At 39.1% G+C, this 23,144-nt stretch overlaps 1 protein-coding gene across 1 annotated transcript in view; it reads left to right on the top strand.

The window, feature by feature from the left end:
- Positions 1-23,144, top strand: part of LOC310946496 (netrin receptor UNC5C-like) — a 204,872-nt gene that overhangs the window by 176,587 nt on the left and 5,141 nt on the right. The window contains exons 8-15 of the mRNA XM_083912972.1: positions 4,769-4,960; positions 9,875-10,092; positions 11,722-11,857; positions 12,511-12,598; positions 15,695-15,863; positions 18,299-18,532; positions 20,765-20,914; positions 21,123-21,287. Of these exons, the coding sequence (XP_083769098.1) occupies positions 4,769-4,960; positions 9,875-10,092; positions 11,722-11,857; positions 12,511-12,598; positions 15,695-15,863; positions 18,299-18,532; positions 20,765-20,914; positions 21,123-21,287 (1,352 nt within the window). The remainder of the gene's footprint in view (positions 1-4,768; positions 4,961-9,874; positions 10,093-11,721; positions 11,858-12,510; positions 12,599-15,694; positions 15,864-18,298; positions 18,533-20,764; positions 20,915-21,122; positions 21,288-23,144) is intronic.

The following is a 23,144-nucleotide window of genomic DNA, read 5'->3' as shown; positions in this document are numbered from 1 at the left end:
TATTAAATGGTGAAAAAACGCAGTCCTTGTGATTAGTTTTATGTGGGAGTCGAAGGACATATCCTGATCAAAAATAACACCCGAAAATAAAAGGACATCAGAGTTAAAGAACTGACAGTTTTTCAACTCTTACTGTTGAAGCACTTTTGGTTGTCATGTAGAGGCTCAATGAAATGAAAGAAGTGAAGAACATACAGAGCACAGAGTGGTCTTGAGTGCTTGAGGAAAGCTATGTACATTTCAAAGAAATGTCATTGAGCATTCAGAGAGAGAATGAAGGCATTTTCAAGATTAAGCTAAAAAGGGGAAGTCAGTCCATCAAGGAAATTGTGCTCCATGTTCATGCAACAAATAACTTTTAATGGTCTGTTTTGAACTGAATTTTATTTGATGCTGCTCGAGGTCTAGCTCTAAGTATATTTTGCCATTGTAGTAAACATTTCAAACGTGACTTGTGTGACTGAAATTAATACATGGAATGAAAAAGTGAAAATTAAAAAAAAAAAAGAAGAAAACATTTGGTATCCTGCAGTTGTATTTAGGTTACTCAGGCAGGTAGAAGCTCTAATGGGACGTGCTGTTTCATTCATCTACAAATCAAACAGACAGAAACACAGGGAGTCAGAGAGAGAGAGGTGTGAGTTATTAAGGGAGAAGAAGATCTGAGAGAGTTGGAATATAAACTGTTAGACAGTGAAAAAAGGATTTTAAAGCCCACTGGTATAAACCACATTACACTTACTACATGCATGCAGATATATTAAGAACACAGCAGGAAAACGTAGTTCACTTATACCAGTGTCCCACAACACTCTATAGGAAGATTCTGAAGGTTCTGAAGTCATAGACCTTCAAGTTAAAGTAGAAACAAGATAAAGATTCCCTTAATAGATGAGGAATGATGGTGATCATAATTAAGATCAGGGAGTTGGTACTTAAGAAGATTAGCTAATTCTGTTCCCCCTTGGCAAGTGCAAGGACCTTGATAACAGGGCAACGTTGTGCAGAAGTGTCATTGGGGCATTTTACAGCAATCTTTTGACATCAAAAATTGGTAACTACTATAACAAAACCCATAGGGCCTAAAGCTATGAGATTTAAAGGTGGAGCTGTAAGTCTGAGTTAAATATGATGAACAGATATTTGGCAGCAATTTAACAACCCCCCATAGTGTCATGAATCTTTGTGAAAAGAGTGCAAACTCTTAAACACAGATCAGGGCTTGTAAAACTGTTTTATTTCCTCCGCCACAATCTAGTGTATGTGACACACTGTGCATGGCATTTTCATTTAAAGTTAAACTAGAGATCAACATAAGGCAGTTATGACATCTCAGCAGTTGGTTAAGACATTACAACAGTCAAGTTTAGGACTGGAACTAACAATTATTAGTGTTAATATTATGGATTTATCTGCAGATATTCTCTCTAATAATTCATTTGTTGCTCTATTTAATGTCGGAAAACATATGCAAAATGCACTAGGGGTGAATGCCGTATTCCCATGTTGCAGACCAATATACAAAGATATTTAGTTAACTATTATATAAAACAAATAAAATCAGGAAATCCTCACATTTGTGAAGCTTTAACCAGCAAATATGTTCCATTTCTGCTTGGAAAAATAATTTATTCTCAAAATAGTTGCTTATTTATTTTGTGATGATTGACTAATTAATCATGGACATGGCTTGAATTGAGTTAGTGTCAGGATAAGATTTTGGTTGTGGTTAAATTAGAAAAACTCTGATCCAACTCGCGACAAGAGTGTGAACTTGATTTGGGACCTTAACTCTGGTTGTTGGAGGCGATTACAGCCACCTCAGCATCTGCCATGCACCATGTTAAAACACATGCCACATTGCAATAATAGATTATACAATAATAGAGATATGCTATACATTTGTCATGAACAAACTTTTTTTCATTCTTTCAGAAATGAGTTAAAATTGTAGTTATTTAACAAAATGCCGTGTCACAAAGGCTTGACATTGCTGTGGTATTTTGAAACCTTAGGCAGCGTGTGTCAGTGTCCTGGACAAAGAGCTCAGAGACATGTGGATCACAGTCACAGACTTAATTACGAAGGACATGCTTTACCCTCATAGACTCAGCAATCCCAGAGACACTAGAAGTGGTTCATAGCTCCCTCAAGTGGTAAATGAGTAACTAACACGTCAACAGTGACCTCTCTTCTGCGAATGTATGTATCATGCGTAGGCATATGTGAGTGTGAATGTTTGTGTGTCTCATCAAAGGATTCTTTCATGCATAATCAAGCTCATGCTTTCTGAACTTGTTCTGATGCGACAACAGCAAATCCTTTAGCAAATGACTCAGGCTGTTTGTAGCTAAAAGCCTGTTATCTGCTTCTCAACTTTAAGGGCAGATTAAAAGGAGCATTCGTATACTCTTCTTTCTTCTTAATAGCTGCAGACAAATCCCCTCCTACTAGCTACAGAGGACGCGATTATAAGAGGAGTGCTTTAAGTGTGAGACTACTCCAAAAAGTTTCACAAGCACTTTCATGTTAAATATGTAGGACTGTTTGTTTAACTGCTTTGAAGTTCAAGTGCGTTTCCACTTTTACGATGTTTTCCTCTTATTTGCTGTTATCACCTCTCCAGTCCTCTCCTCTGCTCTCCTCTCCTCTCCTCTCCTCTCCTCTCCTCTCCTCTCCTCTCCTCTCCTCTCCTCTCCTCTCCTCTCCTCTTCTCTCCTCTCCTCTTTATTGTGCCCTACAGTATTTGTTTCCTTTCATCTTCCCTGGTTCCTTATTCTCTTTTAATATGCTTCTTTCATTCTCTTTATTTAGCTCCCCTTCCCTCCTTATTCATTCCTCGTCTGCTTGTGTGTCCTCTTTTCTGTATTTACCTGTACTTATTGGCTTTCCCTCCTATCATATCCTCATCATTTCTCCCCCGCGCACTGTGACTTTTCCTCTCATCCTTTACTCATTTCCTCTCCTCTTCATTCTTTGTCCGCTTTTAAATATTGATCATGAATGACAATCCCTCTGGTTTTCCTACTGAACCACCATTAAAGTCTCAGCTGGATTGAAAAAGGATGTTAGGACCCTTGTAAAATAATTAACAGCCTTATTAAGTTTTAAGAGTTGCTACCGTCCTTTTTTTCTGTGTAAGGGGTCTCTGTCTCTCTCTACCTCTCTCTAGACAAATAGTCATGTTACACAATCAGAGGCTGTTTAACAGTTTAATTTGAAATGGAACCTATAGAGATTGGTAGGTGGTTTGAGATAACAGTGAAACTGTTCTGTCTTACATAATAATAATAATAATAATAATAATAATAATAAAATGGTTTATCCGCTACCACTGCCCTGCTGTTCCATAAGAGTTGAAGGGGTATTTTTCAACTTGGATACTATTTTTACATTAGAGTAGAAAAGCTGTGCAAAGTGTACTGTAGCTCCACATTGTGTTGACACAATTCAGAAATATGCAAACACGGACAGCAAGCTCTCTCTCCTAGGTTCCTCACATGAATGTTTCCCCGGACACAAATGATTGCAAGATTACAGAACGAAATTTCAGAAAGAAACCTCACCATCTTTCCAGAATACAGTTACACTTATAAAAACAATCTGAGCCTGACAGCAGCAAAAACAAGCACTTTTTTTTCTGTGGGCACTTGCCCCGCTAGATCACATTGCAGCCAGGTTCATGGCGGCTAGGCTGTAGCACTCTTCTTTGTATGGTTGCCGTGAGTCACTTACAGAATAAGAGAAGAGAAATACATAGCTACAGTATAAAGGGTCCAGGTTGGAAAATACTGAAATTCCCCTTCCCCGTTTTTCCTCAATTTAATGCCACTTTTCTATCTATTTATCTAATTCACAATTGCTCAGACACATTTCTTAAAACCTTCCACTCTTATCTCAAAACAGTTAACATAAAACTAAACCTTCAAATTACATTGACAAACCTCTCTTCTGGCAAAATCAAACTATTGCTTCTGAACCATTTTGTCTATGCTCAAAATCAAACAAGTTCCAGTCAGTTTGAACACTACTGAGCAGTCATTACGCACTATAGCAAAAATGGAAAACACAGTGTTCAGGGCATGAAGCTACAGAAAAACATTTTTATTGTGTATGATATAAACACATTTATTTTTCCTTTTTTCATGAAAAATGTATATTCACAAATAAGTATAGAACATATAGCATACTGTAAGTACATACATGTAATAATGTATGGTAATACAAGAAGATTTTGCCTCGGCATCACTCGGGTGTGCCAGATCCAGCCTTGACAAGATTCCACACCTAAGGCCACTTGTAACCGCAGGCAAAGCCATTGCCTGCAGGAGATTTTTCTTGTTACCAGGGTTTCGGTCATAGACCTTCCACTGTCACTCTTTGGCCTGCTCTCCTTCTTGTCATTCCATTAACAACAGCATAGTTTATCACAGTTTGTTTTTTTTATCTGAATTTACTATTCAGTTGGTTTAATCCCATTTTTAGAAACAAACTTGAACAATTTTTAGTCATTGTGTTTAAACAACCTGTGACCTGTGATTACCATTTTGCAAAACAAAATGTTTTTTAGTGATTGCAAATGATTAGAGTTTTGCAAAGCAAGTGAATGTTTCAATAAATGGGTTTAGGGCTCCGAGCATTTGGTTCAGAGAATGGGGTTAGGTATTTTAGCAATTGTGAAAAACTTTAAGCAGGTTTTTTTGGTCATCATTTAACAATATCTGCCTGTCTTTCTGTGTGCCTCTCTCCCTCTCTGTGTCCCCTCTAGCTGCTCCAAGTACAGATGATGTGGCACTCTATGTGGGCATTGTCATTGCAGTGATTATGTGCCTGGTCATCTCTGTCATCGTGGCGCTCTTTGTCTACCGCAAGACACACCGTGACTTTGACTCAGACATCATCGACACTTCAGCGTTAAATGGAGGCTTCCAGTCTGTTAATATCAAAACAGCCAGATCAGGTAAGGAATGTTGCAGAAAATGACATTTGAGTGAAAAATAATTCTATAATATCCTACTCAAGTAGCATTGATACTTCATTTAACTTACTAACATAAGGCTGAAAAGCAGTGTTTAACTGGCCTCTGTGGTTGTATGTTTTAAGCCTGTTGTTCCTAATCACATCCTACGGTCCAACACCATTTTTTATATTGGAATATGGCACTGAGATCAGATAGGGGGTAAGGATGTCATATGCTTCAGCCTGAATATCCACCTAGATGCTCCATGGAGGACATGCAGGAGGCCAGTGCACAGTCTGCTACCAAACAGCAACACTAAGACTGGTGGGGACTTTGACTCTTTCAGAAGAACACTGGTGGCGGGACACTAGTTTTTAAGGAGGAACTTGACTGCAAGTTTCTGCCTTTTTGTTACACTCTGTCAAAGAGGGGACCACAAATGTTAAATGTATTACGTAATGTGCACAATGAGAGATAGCTCATTGGTGGATTCAGTATACCATATGTGACCTCGCTTCTATGGAAATAACTGTACCTACTCCATCTTATTTGATGCTTCTCTCCTCTGCCTCCGGCTGTCAATCTTTGCTGCTTTGGATTAATCTCTGTCTTTACCAGACACCCTACTCTTCCATCAAGGAGTCTCTCTCTGTCATTCTCCGTCTCTGTCTCACTCTTTCTCTTTCTCCCTTCCCATCTGCACATTCAGGTCAATCACATTTCCTGTTTATCAGCATCCTCCTCTCTTAGTCTCCATCTCTGTGTCTCTGTCTTTCCCTTGCCATGTCTCCGTCTCTCTCCCATCACAGTGACTCCTACCGCAACAGACACTCTCCCTCCCTGTTTGTCTTCTTGTTAAAGTGGAGCCATCTTTCACTCTCCTCTGTCTGTGTTGTCATTTCTCTGTCTTTGGGAAATTAATAAGACAACAAGAAGCACGCTGCCACACACACTCTTACATCCATGTGCATGCATTTGATAGCTTACTGGAAATGTCAAGATTGGACAGGGAATGTGGGTGAGTAAGGTATCAGTCTACAGATGCCACTTTACCTATGAGAATCTGTATTCGTCAAGATGGCAAAAAAACGCTTGAAAAAATCCAATGAACTTTGCAAACATGCTCAGAAATGCATCCATGTAGGCAGTAAGAACATACACAAACATGCATGTCCATTAGGTACATTAGATACAATAGTTGATTGGCAAAGAAGTGCTCATACTAGTACCCATCGTACTTGGTAGTATTAATTTGATCAACAAAAAAATGGCATTTCAGAACCAGGTAATGCCCACAACACGATGTTTGTGTTAATCAAGTTGAGGAACATCTACAAATTATTATTCTGTGCCCCTCTACACAACTTTAACAAGACACTTAAATAGTTTGCTATATCAGGTTATTTGGTCAGTTGTGGGTGCATGATTAAAATTCAAATCAAGGTATACAGTAAAAACAGGAAAGTGAGGTCAGAGAGAATGCACCGTTAACGGCCAGCTAAATATAATTGTGTGTGTGTGTGTGTGTGTATGTGTGCAATGGCAAATGCCCTTGCATGAGCAGAGATTGGGTGACATTTTATCAGCAAAGCATTAGGATGCTTGTCACTCTGCGTTGATGGACCATTTACGATTACTATTAATGAAGAATTATATCCCTGCATATCTCTCTCTCTCTCTCTCTCTCTCTCTCTCTCTCTCTCTCTCTCTCTCTCTCTCTCTCTCTCTCTCTCTCTATTTCTCTCTCTCTCTCTGTGGCTTACTGTTAGTTGTTAATTAAATTTCAGCAGGGATGATTTGGCAGGAATACCTGCTGGCTTTAAGGGTAAACAGCCTGGTGATAGAGCGAGGAAGAGAGTGATAGGTGACAGATGTGTGTGCATGTGGGTGGTTGTGTTGTTAGTGGGGGTGATAATGAGGGATTTTAAAATTAGAATGGATGGGCTCGTGAAGGGAATGACAAGATTTCAGGCTCAACGCCCAACAACAATAAAAAAAAAGACCCTGGTGCGAACAAATTTGGAATTGTTCTCAGTAGGTAACTGCTGGTGTTCCTGTGATCCCAATTCCAATTAAATCTAAATGTGTTGGATTTTCTGTTGGGAGAGAGTTCTTTATGTAGAAACACACTTCCCTGCCCTTGGAGTAAAGTGTGTTGAACTAAAAAGGGTTGTGGCAAGATATAGCTGAGAAAAACTAGCTGCAAGAGTGACTGAACTTGTTATCTTATGGGGTCGCTTGAAACACATTCACTTGACTCACTTTGGTAAAGAAAATCCCCGTGTAGGATTTTCTGTTTGTTGATTTTGCCAAATGTATTATTAGTACAATCAGTAGCCCTTGGCTGCAGCATATTTCCAATTACCTAGAAGGAAGTAAGGCTTACAGTACATTCTGGCAGATGGAACAAACTGAGGCCAAGCCATTGTTGTTAAAGCGTTACTAATAATTTCACTGCAAGAGGTTTTGAGCTTCTTGATTTTTAAAAAAAGTGTGGTATTGAAAATTCCCTGCTAAAGATCAAGACCTCATTAAACCCTCTGCTGTATTTAAGTCACAAAGGTTGCAATTCAAAAGAACGGATGGATTGCAGAAGGTAGAATAATACTTAAATCATCAAAAAACATTATCGTAGTATCAAATTATACACCGACCACCCCTTATGCTAGGACAAATAGAGCCAGAGCACAAGTATTGTCGTATTTTTCTAATACACATCACAATTAACTTAAACTTGAACACACTATACACAGTACTTGAATACTGCATGCACATATATTAGTATGCTGTACTGATTAGCAATTCCATGCTCCTGCAGTTGCCCCCTGGCTCAAGCTCATCTTTACATGATAAGCACAAAAGGGAGTCTCAGAGAGTCTCACCTAGCCATCCCCATTGACATCATGTAATTCCCACATACTGTATGTGGCCTGAGCGTTGTGTTGCATGTGCATGTATGAGCATGTACAGTATTAACATATGTGAGAGAGATCTTTGGGTATGAAAAACCTGTTGGCATACGCAAGTGTTTTTTTAGTGTCCATGTTTTACATTGCAGATGGGTTTTATTTTTGAAAGTGTTTGTATGTGTGTGTAAATGAGCCGCTTAAGTGTTTGCCTGCAGCAGCCTACATGAAAAATATCCACCGTCAGAATCAGCTGTGACAACTCCAGAAAGAGCACTGTAATCCGCTCAGTAGACTCAAATCACATCTGACCCAGAGCTAGAGAGAGTTTTTTTTAGTTTCCATTGATGATTCCATTCACAGCTTCAAAATGATTTATTAGATAGCATGGGTCAATCTATTACTTTGTTTAAAAGAAGAAAGACGATATAAAACATTGTTCCTCTTACAAATAGAAATCAAGTTTTATGATGCTACTGCCTCACTTGGTATGATATGACCAGAAGTGTATGGTGGCTAACTTGATAATGTTACTGAATACATTTGCTGATTTTATGGCTTTTGATTACTTGTGAGGATGTCTTTAAATCAACTTACTCAAGAGAATGTCAGGAAATGAAGACAAATTCAACATGCGATTGTCCTGTAACCGCCACCTGTTCAGCAGAATTTATATAGTCTTGGTACAAGCAATAATACAATCAAAATGTAAATTATGACCAGGTTTAGATCAGTTTGCCGACTGATTTTAAAGTTTGCTTAAATATTGCACATCGTATACATACTGTAAAACATAACAGAATGAGTGGTAACTAACAAAGCCCAGTCAGATCCACATTATCAACTGTCCCTGTTAATTATCTCTGTAAAGTTTCGTGTTAAATGTTCACAGCAGGTTTTGTCAGTCAGATTCCAATTGTGACATAGTGAAGATTTTGAACATAGTAAAAACTTAGTAAAAAAAAATAAAGTGATAGGGTGAGGCCTGGTGTAGATAGGTGACTACTGCCATGATGCAGCTCTCTTTTTTTTCTCCAATAACTATTTTTAAAATTTTGTTTTCGGATAAGTTAATCCAATTTTGGTATTTTTTGCCCAATAGGGGGAAGAACTGTTAGCGTACCGATTCAAATTTTGGACAGTGCATAAGGAAGTGGCTTTCTGTCTCCACAGCAGCTCCACCAGACTGCTGGCACAGCCGCTTCTCTCTAGGCAGCCATGTTTTCCTGTAGCGGCATGGCCATGCTGTGAGCACTCAGTCTGTACTTTGTAAACATCACTCGATGTCTAATATCAGCCTGTCAGTCAATGTCTGTTAAGGGCCAGATAACATTGCATTTTGTTCTGTCTGTGTGATCTGGTGTTCCAATAGGTGAGTGGTTATAATTTGGTCGACTCTAATTGATGTGTTCTCAGGTTGGTCCTGAGGCAGAACTGAGGTAGAACCTGTCAGTGAGCTCAGTGTCAGGACCGGCTGAGTGAAGCGACTCTGCTCCTTGCTCTTGCTCTTGCTCTTGCTCTTGCTCTTGCTCTTGCTCTTGCTCTTGCTCTTGCTCTTGCTCTTGCTCTTGCTCTTGCTCTTGCTCTTGCTCTTGCTCTTGCTCTTGCTCTTGCTCTTGCTCTCTCTCTCTCTCTTGCTTGCTTTCTGTGCCGGTCATGCCCCTGTGTACTGCAGTGTATCAAACCAGACACCGATACCTTATCAGCCGCCTTGCCTGCTCTCGTCTTACTCCCCTTATTCCTGCTTACTGATCCACAAGTCCCCCAAATCAATCCCATACTGCAGCCTTTTGTAGTTTTTACAGTTGAGGATACAAAGTAGTTTTAAACTTTATTGTCGCTCTCTGTCTCAGACACCAGTTTCTCTGACCCTGTCATGTGTTAGCTAAGCAATCAACCTTGCTTGAGGACAAGTGCTATTCGTTTTGTATTTTCTCTTATCAATATTTTCTTCCCTTCTTCTGCTCCTCCTCTTTCTACCTCTATGTCTTCCACTTTATCCCTCTAGCTGATCTACTGACAGCTCCTCCTGACCTGACAAATGCAGCTGCCATGTATCGTGGTCCAGTGTATGCCCTCCACGATGTTTCAGATAAAATCCCAATGACCAACTCTCCTCTCCTGGACCCTCTTCCCAACTTGAAGATCAAAGTCTACAACTCTTCTGGTCTGGTCACACCGCAGGATGACCTTGGAGGAGACTTCACATCCAAGCTGTCTCCTAAGGTAATGTAATTCATGAATCCCACAATCTAACATCAGCATCTTCCATCCACTTCTGCGATTTTGACTGTAAAATATTCTGAATGAATGCAGTAGAATTTTGAAACATGTCCTCCTGAAGGGAGGTTACACTCCAAAAGCACGGTGAAAAGTATTGAAACATGGCAGCTATGTATTTCCAGTCACATAAATACAGAACCAAACACCATTAGTATACCCTACATGCAACTGGGTGTCCCAGTTTCCTCCCTCTGCTCTGTCAACGACATGGCATGCATACCAGAGTCAGTTGTCACAAATACAGATGAAACTGCACACTTTAACTTCTGCACCTGTCGTGAGGCAGTATGAGAGCTGAACTCACTATCTCTGAGCTTTACATGTCAGTGGCACTTATTTGATTATTTTCTATGTTAATATGGGTGATTTTAATTGTGGAGTTTTTAACCACCTGAACCATCTAATTTGAGGATATGTTGTTTTTTTCAGTTGGGTGTCTGTCTTTAACAAATTGAAGCAAGTTATTGTCAGTTTTGTGTGATGTAGTGGAGTAAACTACTGAATGTTAAGTCCGTATTTTACATCTCACAGTGGACTTGTAGAAAAGGAAATGCAAAGCAGGTCATATTTTACCACACACCCTAAGGTAGTTTCATAGGTCTATTGTAAATCCTCCCTCTTCTCAGCCCTATGGCAGTGCTTCCAGGCAGATGCAGATTGCCCCTGTAGCAATTGACTTAATGGTCACCAGGAAAACATGAGGAAAGAAAATAAAAACTGTCTTGATGAATGCAGTAAAATTGTAGTGGAAAAGGGAGCATTAACAGATTCTTCTTTTAATGCTTGATTTAATCAGCCGAGCAAAAATAAAACTGCAATGACCTATGCAACAAAAGATCGGCCTTGTACAGTGAAACTTCTTCGAACCTTCATGAACTTTTGGTTTCATTAGAATAAATCTTCTTTCTGTCATAATGTTTCAGCCTTCATAGAGCATGGGTGAGGCTTACTTTTATGCATAAGGATAATCACTGGAATATGAACAATGCCTGTCCACATTATAGGTCAGACTCCGCGCACTAATCTCCAAAACATTGATTGGACTACATTCTACATTCTCACTAGCTCCATTACTAAAAATGTATATTACATTCCCAAGGTTTTTTCATATGCATTCAGATTGGTCTCATCTCATAGAGGTGCAATGGTGTTAATGTAAAATATATATATATTTTTCACCTGATTTTCAAGGTGAAATCTATGAAAGCCGAGCACTGCCCTCCTTGTAATTACGTTTTGAATGCTGTTATCTTGAAATTGGAATTTCATTATTTCTTTATCTCTAGAATAAAAGCTTTATTAACTTGAGATAACAAGATATTTAATCATTTATCATGAGAAAACAAAAAAGTGTTTCTTATTGTTGCTTATTACTGATGGTGTTCATCACAGATCAGAAATTTAAACGGCACAGATTGAGCTGAAGGTGATGGGCGTGGTACAAGAAGTATAAACATGTTACCCTTATAAATTAAAATCCCATTAAATTGTGAGGGAAATGCTTTTTCCTTCAATTTTTGAGTTGCTGGGAAAAAAATCATCATTCTGACTGTTGTCTTTTTTGATTTCTAGGTAACTCAGTCTCTGTTGGATAACAGCGACACCATGAACCTTCGCAACCAGAGCTTGGCCCGGACACGAGATCCTTCTTGCACCGCTCACGGATCCTACAACAACCAGGGTGGCCACCTCATTGTACCCAACTCTGGTAAACTTTCGACACACACTGAACAGCTATTCATACTGTCTGGAGTGACCATCAATAATTTCTGACAAATTGTAGAGGTGGTGATACAAAGGCAATGGAAAGATATGAGGGCACAATTACGATATTGTTAATGGTTATATGAACAAATAAAAAAACATTGCATCACATTTACTGCTATAGATAGTACAAATGTCATCAAGGTGAATCCTGATTGAAACGAAGTATCAACAAGATCACATCCCTTTCCTGTATGAAAAATTGACCACATAAGGTAAGTTTATAGCTAATACTGCACAGTCCACATAATAATGTCTCCATGCATGTCTCCATGCCAGCTACCTAGTAGCCCTGTAGACTTGCGATTTAAAAGCAGTGGGCAGACAGAAATAATGAATAATGTAACGTGCTGATAGGAAGCAGCTCTCAAAAGCCATAAAACATTGCAGTACAATTCACTTGATGATATATTTAAGAGAAAGTTTCTTACTGGTTGCTTTTGAAAATGATTATTTAATAATTAATCACAATGATAAAGTGATAATGGGTTGTTCATTCAATAATTCAGTTGTGCATGATAAAATTAATAAATCCAGTGATGGAACTCTTTATTTCTGCCTCTATCCCTCCTGCTTCCCCTGCCCTCCCTCCTGCAGGTGTGAGTTTGTTGGTTCCAGCGGGTGCCGTTCCTCAGGGTAGGGTGTACGAGATGTATGTGACTGTGCACAGGAAGGACAGCTTGAGGTAAGTTTAGTCTCTTTCTTTCCCTCACTTTTCCTCTCTGTGGCATTTGTGTTTCTCTATGTTGTTCCCTGTTGTCCTCATTTTTCTCTGCATCTCCCTCTATGTTCTTTTTGTTTCTTTGTTTTTCTGTGTCTACACCTCTCTGTCTCTCTCCTGGGCTCGTGCTTCTAAGACCTATTTGTATGGTTGCACGGGGAGGCTTTCACAGTGTGACATGATCTTAGGATGCACAACAGTGTATGAATCATTATTATTTATAGTGTATAGCACATCTGTGCACCCATTCGTCTGGTGATTCATTTAGTGTATGTCTGTTAATAGCACAGATTTAGTACCAGAATGAAAGTTGGGGGATAATTTCAAAATTTTAGAATCAATGCCATTTCCCATAGTTAGAGCTCATAACACCCATGTTTAAAAAGATGTGTGAAACTAATGTTGACTGCAGTGTGACAACAAGACAACAACAGATTTTTTTTCCTCACTTAATGCCATTTTAGAGATCCAAAAAACAAACAACAAGCTTTTGACAGCATATGCAAAGAGATTTCTGTTTCCACAGTAACTAAGAGATTAGTAGTTATTTTTGGTATTACTGTAATCCTGTTACATGAACTATAATCCTTTACTTCAAAACCTTGTGCATGAGTTAGGTAAAGCTGTGAGACATGAGAGACAGGGTAGAAAATGTATATATTCCAACTGTTGTGTAAAAATGCCCTCGACACAAATTTGAGGAAAGTATCAGCATTCTTTTTAAAAGTGACCTGGCCCTACAGAATGGCTAAACTCTGATCCTAAAACCTACCTATGTGACTACATGTGCATGCAAATGGAAAGAGATGTCATACTACTACTACTAAAAATCATACCGTTAACATTTAAGAAAGAACGACATACTTACATACAACATACATATTGTACGGAGTCAATGTATATTCTGATGATTGTATGCTTGTAAGCTTTTCTCTTTTTCACACAAACACAGCTAAACCATTTATATCAACAACAAGTTTATTTAGTTTTCACGTTATCCGTGACTGAGATTTCTCCATCCACCCCAATACAATGGAGATAAATAAATTGTGTTTGTACCTATATAAATCAGAATCAGAGGAATAAAATTATATTTTCTGATTGTTTCATGGCGTTACGTTCAAAAAACACATGCCTCCACACAACCCTGTTTGAAGGGGCCACACTGTCGGATTATGAGTAAATGTAGAGCTTCGGTTATGATTCGTCACTGTTATTGTGTGTGTTCGTGCCCTGTGCCCTGAGTATCAGTATGAGATGCTGAGGGAGAGGGGCGTGACAAAGTGGCAGTTCAGAATCATCGCCCTGGTCTTCCTGGTTGTCCTGGTCGCCCTGGTTGCTGTTATTGGCAGGGGCTCAAACATCCATGTGGGGTTGCCGAGACCCAGAAACTTCCCTGTCCAGCTCAAGCTAATAAAGAAAAACGAAAATCGAGGCAGAGGGCAGAGTCTCTACAGATACCACCACACACTTCTAGTAGTATATAAGCGATGATTGAGAGACATTTTATTAGTTTATATATTGTTTTTTTAGGATAGTAGTACATATATTAAATTATACCTTTAAGAAGTGGTGTCCCATTTACACTGCACAATAGTCCCAAAATAAAGTGTTTGCTGCAAGGTTTGTGCATTATCCAATGTAGGACACTGGCTGGGGAAAGATATATTGCTTTTGATTCTTTTCAATTTAGTTATTTAATGCTGGTGGCACAAACTAAATTCAGTTCACCTTCATTGTGTTTGGGGTTGCAGCGCAATGTTCAGAAACAACAATCTCAAAAACTGAGCAAATAAAACCAGCAGGCTAGTAGTATCTTCTTGGCTCGATACCACAAGACGTAAGTGAGGAAATCGGTTCTTTAATAATTTGGGTAAACCAACTCTTTAAAGCCTCTACAAGATCTGAGCTTTAGGTCATTTATCACAGTTTGGTTCATATATTCTACCCCATGCATTCATTCTAGCTTCTCCCCAATCAATAGCAGTCAATAAGAATGATCCCCCCTGCAGTGTGCTACAGTATTTCTAAGAGTCAAACCTCTTCCCTGTCCTCTGTCTTCCCTCTCAGTCAATATCTGGCTAGCAAAAATCACACTGCTACATTGCCTTTGCTCAGCAACACTTGGCAAGCCAGAATCATGTGGTTTGGCTCATAAGATCCCTTAGGTGTCCTTTTTCCCTCACACATTTATTTTCCGTATTTGTCTCAAAAGATATACAACCTCACAAATCAATAACACTGTAATTCATTAAGAGGTGAGCCCTGAGTCAAGTTACTAGTCAAAGGGAGTTTGAGTTGTACTTCTTACTGAGTCATTTTTATTTGTTAGCTTCTCTGACCCATATGAACCCATCATGAGTCAATAATGAGCTCCAGTCGCTGAATCGATAATACTGTTAAGGATTAATTCCCCCTGACACAAGGTAAGCTGACACAAAAAAAATCACTCTTAAAATTAAGATCCATCTCCTCTGTCAATTCTGGCTTCTATCCCAGTCAATAAATGTCTTCAGCAACACGAGGAAAGAAAATAAAGACATTTTCACTTTTAACTGTTGTTTAAGAATGTGACTTTTCAATTTACTAATGAAATAATGATAAGAAATAAGGATCTATAAATAATTCCCATATATTGTAGAAGATACTGCAGTATAGAGTTACTATGCTGTAACATACATTAGTTAGCAAGTGCTTGTGGTTCCAATACTTGAATTTACTGTAAAAGAGGGCCTGTGGCCCATACTCATTTATTTGCCGCCTGTGAGCTGTGAGCTACTAACTCCAGCTGAGGTCCAACTCAAGCCCCGCTGACTACACTAATCATCCCCTGATTGAGTTTTTGGGCTACTCTGCTGTGATGTGTTTTATTCCTTGATATTTTAATCTACTGTAAGCTAGTTTATCTTACTCTAACAAATGTCCACCTGCCTTTTTTAATATGCCAGCCAGGTTTTACCACATATGAACATTATGAAATATAAAAGAGGCCATAAGTGAAATCAATGCAGCCTTTTTTTATGCTAACTGGTAGCCAACAGTGTTATCTGTCTTTTCCAGACCCCCGGTAGAGGACATCCAGACTGTGCTGAGCCCAGTAGTGAGTTGTGGACCTCCAGGAGCCTTACTGACCAGACCGGTGATCCTCACCATTCACCACTGTGCTGACAACGTCCAGGAAGACTGGCTCATACAGCTGAAGAACCAACTGGCCATGGGAGAGTGGGAGGTGAGTGTTCAACAATGTAGCTTTTTTGTTTGCTGCTTTAATGTGCAACTTTTGAATTCCACAGTTTTAACCTCCAGAGAAAGTAGCTGTGACTTTGTTGCCAACAAATATCACATACTATATATATATATATATATATATATATGATCAAAGAGATGCATCTAGATGCACAAGCATGTACACATGCAGCAGATAAATGAACACATGTATATGATGATTTTAAACTTAATAAAGACTCAGCTGCACACAAGGACAGCCAAATCATTAATATGGTCATGTACACACAATATGACTGGCGTAGCATGTCCACACATATGTGCACACATACATTATTGTCTTTCCCTCAGAAGAATAGCCTGAATTACACATACACACATGAAGTGAAGCAGGGAGAGGAAAATAAAGGAAAGGAGAGAAAATTCAGTAAACACAAAGTGCCTACAGGCTAGTAGACAAGCAGGGGGTTGAAGACTCCTATCAGAAGCAATTTGTTATGCTCCTGCCATCCTCCTCTTCTCTCATCTTCCTTCTTATGTTTCTATCCCTCCATTTTTTCAACTCTTCTCTCTCTCCCTCCTCCTGCTTCTCTCAGCATGAAGTCTCTACCTCAGCAATATCTGTGTGTGTGTGTATGTGTGTGTGTGTGCGTGCGTGTGTGCCTGTGTGTGGGTGTGTGTGTGCGTGTGTGTGTGTGTGTGTGTGTGTGTGTGTGTGTGTGTGTGTGTGTGAGACTGCATATGTATGCGTGTTTGTGTGTGTAGATGTGTACATGCGTAAGTCTATCCTTGTGTGTGGGTTTGAGTGATAAGGCTGTCTTGCAGCATCACTGTGTCTACAAGGCCCCCGTATGCTGTCTTCTGTTGCTTATCACAGCTCAACACAATGTCTCTGCACAATTAGCCATGCATACGATTCTGTGTGTGTGTGTCAGTGAAAAAAATAAAATTATATATATATATATATATATATATATATATAGAGAGAGAGAGAGAGAGAATGACAGAAAGACAGACAGAGAGAGAACAAGACACGTGCAGAAGGGGCTGGGTGCAGAGTGGGTAAAGACGAGAAAAATGAAAAGTGGAATTTCATCAGGAAGTCGATTTGTTTCACTTATTGCAGTAGAACATCAATTTCCTATCAGAAAGTTTTCCCCAAAACAGTGAGAAGAAGGTAATTGAATTCCCCTCACATCGTTGTTGGATGGGTGGGGAGCCACGGTTGTGATTACCCATAATAACAGATTCATACCGTATTGCTTTCCTACCTGTTTGTATTGATTCAGCTTGCTGATCTATAGGAACACAACTCCCCATGAACTGTGCTTCAAAGCTCAATATTTGTATCATGTGTGTGTGTGTAGAAAAGATCAATCGCTGCAGCACATTTGCATCCACAGACAGGCACACACAAACATCAATATGTGCACAACTAATTGAAGATTCGGTACTTATATGAAAAGACCCTGTGCATCCTCACTCAAAGAGCCATGTGGATGAATCGTAACTCCGGCTGTGACAGAGAACCGTAGAAATTATATGGGCAACAGCCAGCAGGAAATCACAGTAGAAACGGATACACGTCCCAGACGGCAGTTGATTTACTTTCAGATCTCATACTATGTACACCAAGACATGCATTTACGTTTCAGTTAAATTTCGGCAATGAGATCAATCAAAATTCCAGTAACTGTATTCTTAGCGGACTAACAAGAGGAGCCACACACTGTTTATTTCCTTATTAGAAAAATCCACACACCAACAGGGTTTAAACATTTGTAGTTTGAGTTGTTTCTGTTTAACAATGCTTTGTACAGAGGTAGCTTCACTTACCTCAGTTCTATTGGCATTGCATTTAAAAATACTTGTTTATAGCAACAGATGAAGTTGGAAATCGCAAGCTGCTTATTCAGGGGTTGTTTGCATTAGTGGAAATGGCTTCAAATGCAGGTCCAGTTGTTGTATGTTAACAGACAGAATGTGGCTTGGACCCAATACATTCTCAACTAAAGCCAATATTCAAATAATGCCCAGGTTAAAATAAAGGCTGATCCCAAATAAAGGAAGGAAAAAATCAAATGAGAGTGTAGCTCACTTTTTAAATTCAGAATATTCTACATTGCCACACTTTTTCTATCAGCAAATTATCATAGATTAATAGTCAGGCAAGCATAAGAATAATAATTATATAATAATAAAGAATAATATATACTCTCTCTCTCTCTCTCTTTCTCCCTCCTATACTATAAAGACTTGTTTTTGACAGTTGTCTGTCTTGAATAAAGCCCTTAATCTCTCTGCAGAAATAGTGAGAGAGTAAAGGCTTCCATGGTTATTTTACAATATGCTGTCTCAGTCCTCCATCATAGACCCAGCATGACACTGAAAGTATAGTGGCAATGTGTCTGACTTTATGTGTGTGTATGATTCCTGCAGGATGTGGTTGTAGTGGGAGAGGAAAACTTCACCACCCCCTGCTACGTGCAGATGGACTCGGAGGCATGTCACATCCTAACAGAGACACTGGGGACTTACTCCCTGGTGGGCCAGTCAATCTGCAAGGCAGCTGCAAAGAGGCTCAAACTGGCTGTTTTTGGACCCGTCTCCTGCACAACTTTGGACTATCACATCAGAGTCTATTGTCTGGACGACACACAGGATGCACTCAAGGTAAAGTATTGAATCAAACCCAGTATTCCATGTGTTCATTTGCTTTTTAAGAGACTAGTGCATTGACTTAAACCACACACAAATGCATACAATGAACATATCATTGAATATTATGTATGTATATACTTGTCTTGAATATTTTAGGCTCAATGCTTTGTTGTGGTTTTTAGCCTTGTGAGGGATTTTGTTCTCTCTTGGATCACCCATGCTTAAACTGTTCCCTGGTAATTTGCATTTGAAAAAAAATGCACTATAGCTTTGATAGAAGTGATTGTAAAAAGAAGTTTTCTCACCTCTAGTCTTCTGGAAGTGAACTGAGGGGCAGTAAACAAAACAGGGTCAAACAATGTCAGAGTAACGATGCTTTGGAATTTAAACAAATTCAAAGCACTGGAGGGACCATCTGATACGGGAGATTAACATTGGTAATTTATGCATGCAATGATAAGTCCAGTGTCAGTGTGGCACACAGCCATGCACAGGCTCACACAAACAATGCACACTCATTTTTACCATTTCAAACAAGCAATTGTAGGTTGAACACAAAGTTCAGAGATGGACTTTTTAATAATGGAGACTGTGTAGTATAATTGGTCGGTTTGCGTTTCAAAGGGGAAGTCTCTGCTGTATATCTACAGTAGCACTGTCGTGTAGGAAGATGATGGGAAGGAGGAATTGATTATTTTGAAAGGGTTGTAGGAGGCATCAGAAGTCACACTAATAACTCATTCCTCAATGCAGTAACTGTTTTGTTGGTGAACACATACTTTTATGTGTGCAGTTTGTCAGCCTGTAAATATGTTAATGTTATCAATATGTGTGGTATTACCATTATGCATCTGTAAGGCACAGATACTCTCTTAGTAATCTCTTGGTGTGAGCTTACTTGATATACAGAAGTCAACTATGAGCAAAAATCCCCACAGGACTGTGTATGCAATGTTTTATTAAAACAGCTGCAGCACAGCAAAGTAAAATGTTTCTTCAGTTCACATAATGGACAAAGACATTAAATAGGCAGACTGTTTTACAGTAACTGATTCAATTTTCCCAATTAAGTGAATTTATACTATAACAAAAAAGCATATTAAGTGCAGTGGATTAGCTTCAGAATATGTCCTGAGTGAGGTGGTAGTTACAGTTTTACTTAAGGCTGGAGTAGTTTTCTTTTGGCTTCATTGGACAAAAATCCCATAATAACCTTTCAGGATATTGTAACTCAAGTCGTCTGCTCTGTTTTCAGGCTTAAGAAAATTTAGCCTGTGACAGGAGACTTTGGCCAATCACAGTCATTTCAAAGTGACGGCATTCCTATTGGCTCGTCTACAAATGCAGACGCAATAAAACACATGTCTATATCGGGAAAATCATTTCAGAGATGAAAAAATGTTGCTAATAGTTTAGACTTTTGCTAACCTTGTTCAAAGGCTCACGGCTGTGGCTAATTCAAGTTCATGTTAGCTAGAGCTTTGAATCACACTATGTCATCTCAAATCGCTTTACAGACCCACAAGTTTGCAAAGAAAACAGGCAGTAATTCTAATAGAATTGTCGCTATATAACGGCATAAAATTTCAGTTTTCCAGAAAACTGTCAATTCCAGCTTTGAAACCGTTGAGAGAAAGACAAAGGAAAAGTCCTGATTGCCGTCCTGTCGTGCCAGACGAAAGAGAAGGATGATGTGAATGACAAAAATAGTCTGCAAAATCTTGAATAATCAGTAAATCATTACTTTTCTGGGTATTATTTTCATAAGTAATATGATGAATTGAGGTCATCTTCTAAAGATGATAGAAGTAATTTAATTTTACTATCTTACATTAAAGATATGTTTCATTTCCCATATCTCAGAACAGCAGTACTTTGACTGGTGGTGCATTATTAATCAAGGCTTTTATTGAGCATCTTAATGTCTCTCTTCAGTTGAGTGTAGTTAGCAGAGCTATGCTTTGCTTAAATCCGGGGAATATGAGTACTTTACTGAGCTCTGTGATGATATCTTAATGAAAACTTCCATGCGTTTCTAGTGTTTCATGGTACTGTCTACTTCAAGGCAACATTTAAGACGGCATTGTCGACAGTTATTATGCAATATAAATTAAAGCCATTTTTCATATCTTTAATGCTGTATGAAAAATACATTTTTAACGTTTATAGTTTTGTAAGATAGGAGCAAAGTTGAGGACAACATTTGAAGTTAGTGTTGTTTTTTTCATTTGGGATTTTGTTTAGGAGGTTCTTCAAATGGAGACCCAGATGGGAGGGAAGCTTCTGGATGAGCCAAAGACACTGAACTTTAAAGACAGCACACACAATCTGAGACTGTCAATCCATGATGTGCCACACACACACTGGAAGAGCAAACTCATTGCAAAATATCAGGTAAGAGGGATAGTTTAAAAATGATCTTCACACGCACACAGAAAATATCACAGATTAAAGTGCTACTTATATTTAAACAAGAATAAACCATGGTACGCCCGGTGTTGGTTGTTGTTTGCATTAATCTTTGGACCAGAGAAAAAAAATCTTCACAATTATTCACTTTGATGAATCCTCATTAATAACAAATGGAAAACATGCTTTCTAGGAGATCCCATTCTACCAGGTGTGGAGTGGCAGTCAGAGAACTCTTCACTGTACCTTCACCCTGGAGAGACTGAGCGCAGCCATCTCGGAGATCAGCTGCAAGCTGTGTGTAAGGCAGGTGGAAGGAGAAGGACAGATCTTTCAGCTCAGCAGCACGTTGGAGGAGGTAGGTTTTTTTAGAAATCTAAACAGCAATACACACACTTTGACCCTTTTTACACTTGGTTTTAAAATGCATCTTGGCCGATTGGATCACAACAAGTAGACAGCGCTAAATACTAGTGTAATTGACCAGCAGGACACATTGTGATGCAATCACTCAAACCACTTGCTGAGGTGGTCTGGGTCACGCGTTTGACCACATATCTCTTTTTGTGTGCAAGCTAATGTATTCTGATGTGTTCCCAACAAGGGCGTAACAGGAAAATAGGTTGTCAATGCAGGATGTGATGGTTGTTTTGGTGACAGCATGCCAATGTTCTATAACTTGACCAAGTTGGATGAACTGTTGCGTGACTGTCCTTCGTTTTACCCAATGAAAGGAGATGTGTTCTGCCGAACACAAGTGGTCAGCTTGAGGCACATGTCTTGGTAGCCCACTTGTATTCAGATCACCAACACACATTTGGGTTTTTTTTTAAAGATTTTTTTTTTGGCAGTTTTCAAGCCTTTTATTAAATAGGACAGACAGGTCGGAGTCGAACCCGAGGACCTTCAGCCTCTTTACATGGGGCGACTGCTCTAACCACTCCACTGGCAGAGGACATACTGAGGGAAAAAGTGATATCCAAAAAAGAGATGAACACAGTTACAAAAAGAAAACGAAAGAATGAGACTTTCTAAATTCCTGTACTAAAGGTCCTAAAGTCACTAAGTTTTTCTCTATCCGTCAGACAGTCAAGGCTCCTGCTATGGTTCTGTGACTCTGTTCAATCATTCATACAGGGGCTAGAGGTCACATAACACAAGTGGAATAACTCGTCTTTGATTTTGCTATTCCATGTAACCACAAAGTCTCTTTGGTCGAAGGTCAGACAGTTCTTATGGAATGTCATTACTTTGAATTCTCCTACAATGTTCATGAGAGATAGCATTTCACTTTCGAGTTTTTTAACCCTTGTTTAACCAGGTAAGTTTATTTTTGACTGCATATAGGAACAGTTGCAGCAGCAGGGAGGGTTGAACATACTTTGTACTTCTCCAGCTATGGTCTCTGAGCGAAATGAAAATGACAGTCAAGGTCACAAAAGTATCTAGTGGTGTTTGAGTAGTATAATAGATTCAAGGTATCGTTTCAGGGTAACAAAGCTGGGATATCCTGTTGTTTCAGCCATCCTGGCATCACTTTTATTTCATCCTGTCCAGGGTTACTTGCTGTAGTGTTTTTGTTCATTCATTCATTTGTTCAAGTCTATGTGTACAGTCCAAGAGGCTGATGTCAAACCGTTTTCTCTCTAACATACTTTTTTTGGCATATCTGTTCTCAGTTAGGTAATTACTTATCAGCCAACCGGATATGTCTTTGACAATATGTAATGAGCTAATGTCTGACACAGGGGTTAATATCATCCTCCAACCCGAATCTCACATTTCTTTTTACTAATGTAGACAATTTTTAGGTCTGACCTTAACTGAAGAAGCAGCCAGAATGGTTCAGAGTACCAAATTCAAACATGGCCTAAAGTATGATTCGTAGGTACATGTCTCCCATGTTTTGCCATCAAGTCTAATGGACGAATTAACAAAGTCGTAACGATCTGCCTTTCTCTCTGTCAGAGCACAGAAAGAAAGCATAGTAGAAATGTCTCATCCTGCATTTCTCCTGTACTTCCTCATGTGATCTTCTTCATTGTGCCTTCTGCTAAGGAAAAACAAAGCAAACAGCCATTTGGGCGGCGCTGTAGTTGTGAAGAAGGACACATTGAATCAGGACTTCTATTTGTACAACAGTTTGACAGTTTTGTCACAACATTAAATATTTTTGTCAAGTGATCAGTTGTAATCCTTCTTAAATAGGCCATAC

This window comes from Echiichthys vipera, assembly GCF_963691815.1.
Source record: "Echiichthys vipera genome assembly, chromosome: 4".
Taxonomy (NCBI): domain Eukaryota; kingdom Metazoa; phylum Chordata; class Actinopteri; order Perciformes; family Trachinidae; genus Echiichthys; species Echiichthys vipera.
The sequence above is the reverse complement of the archived record's forward strand: the minus strand, read 5'-3'. Positions and strand labels throughout refer to the sequence as shown.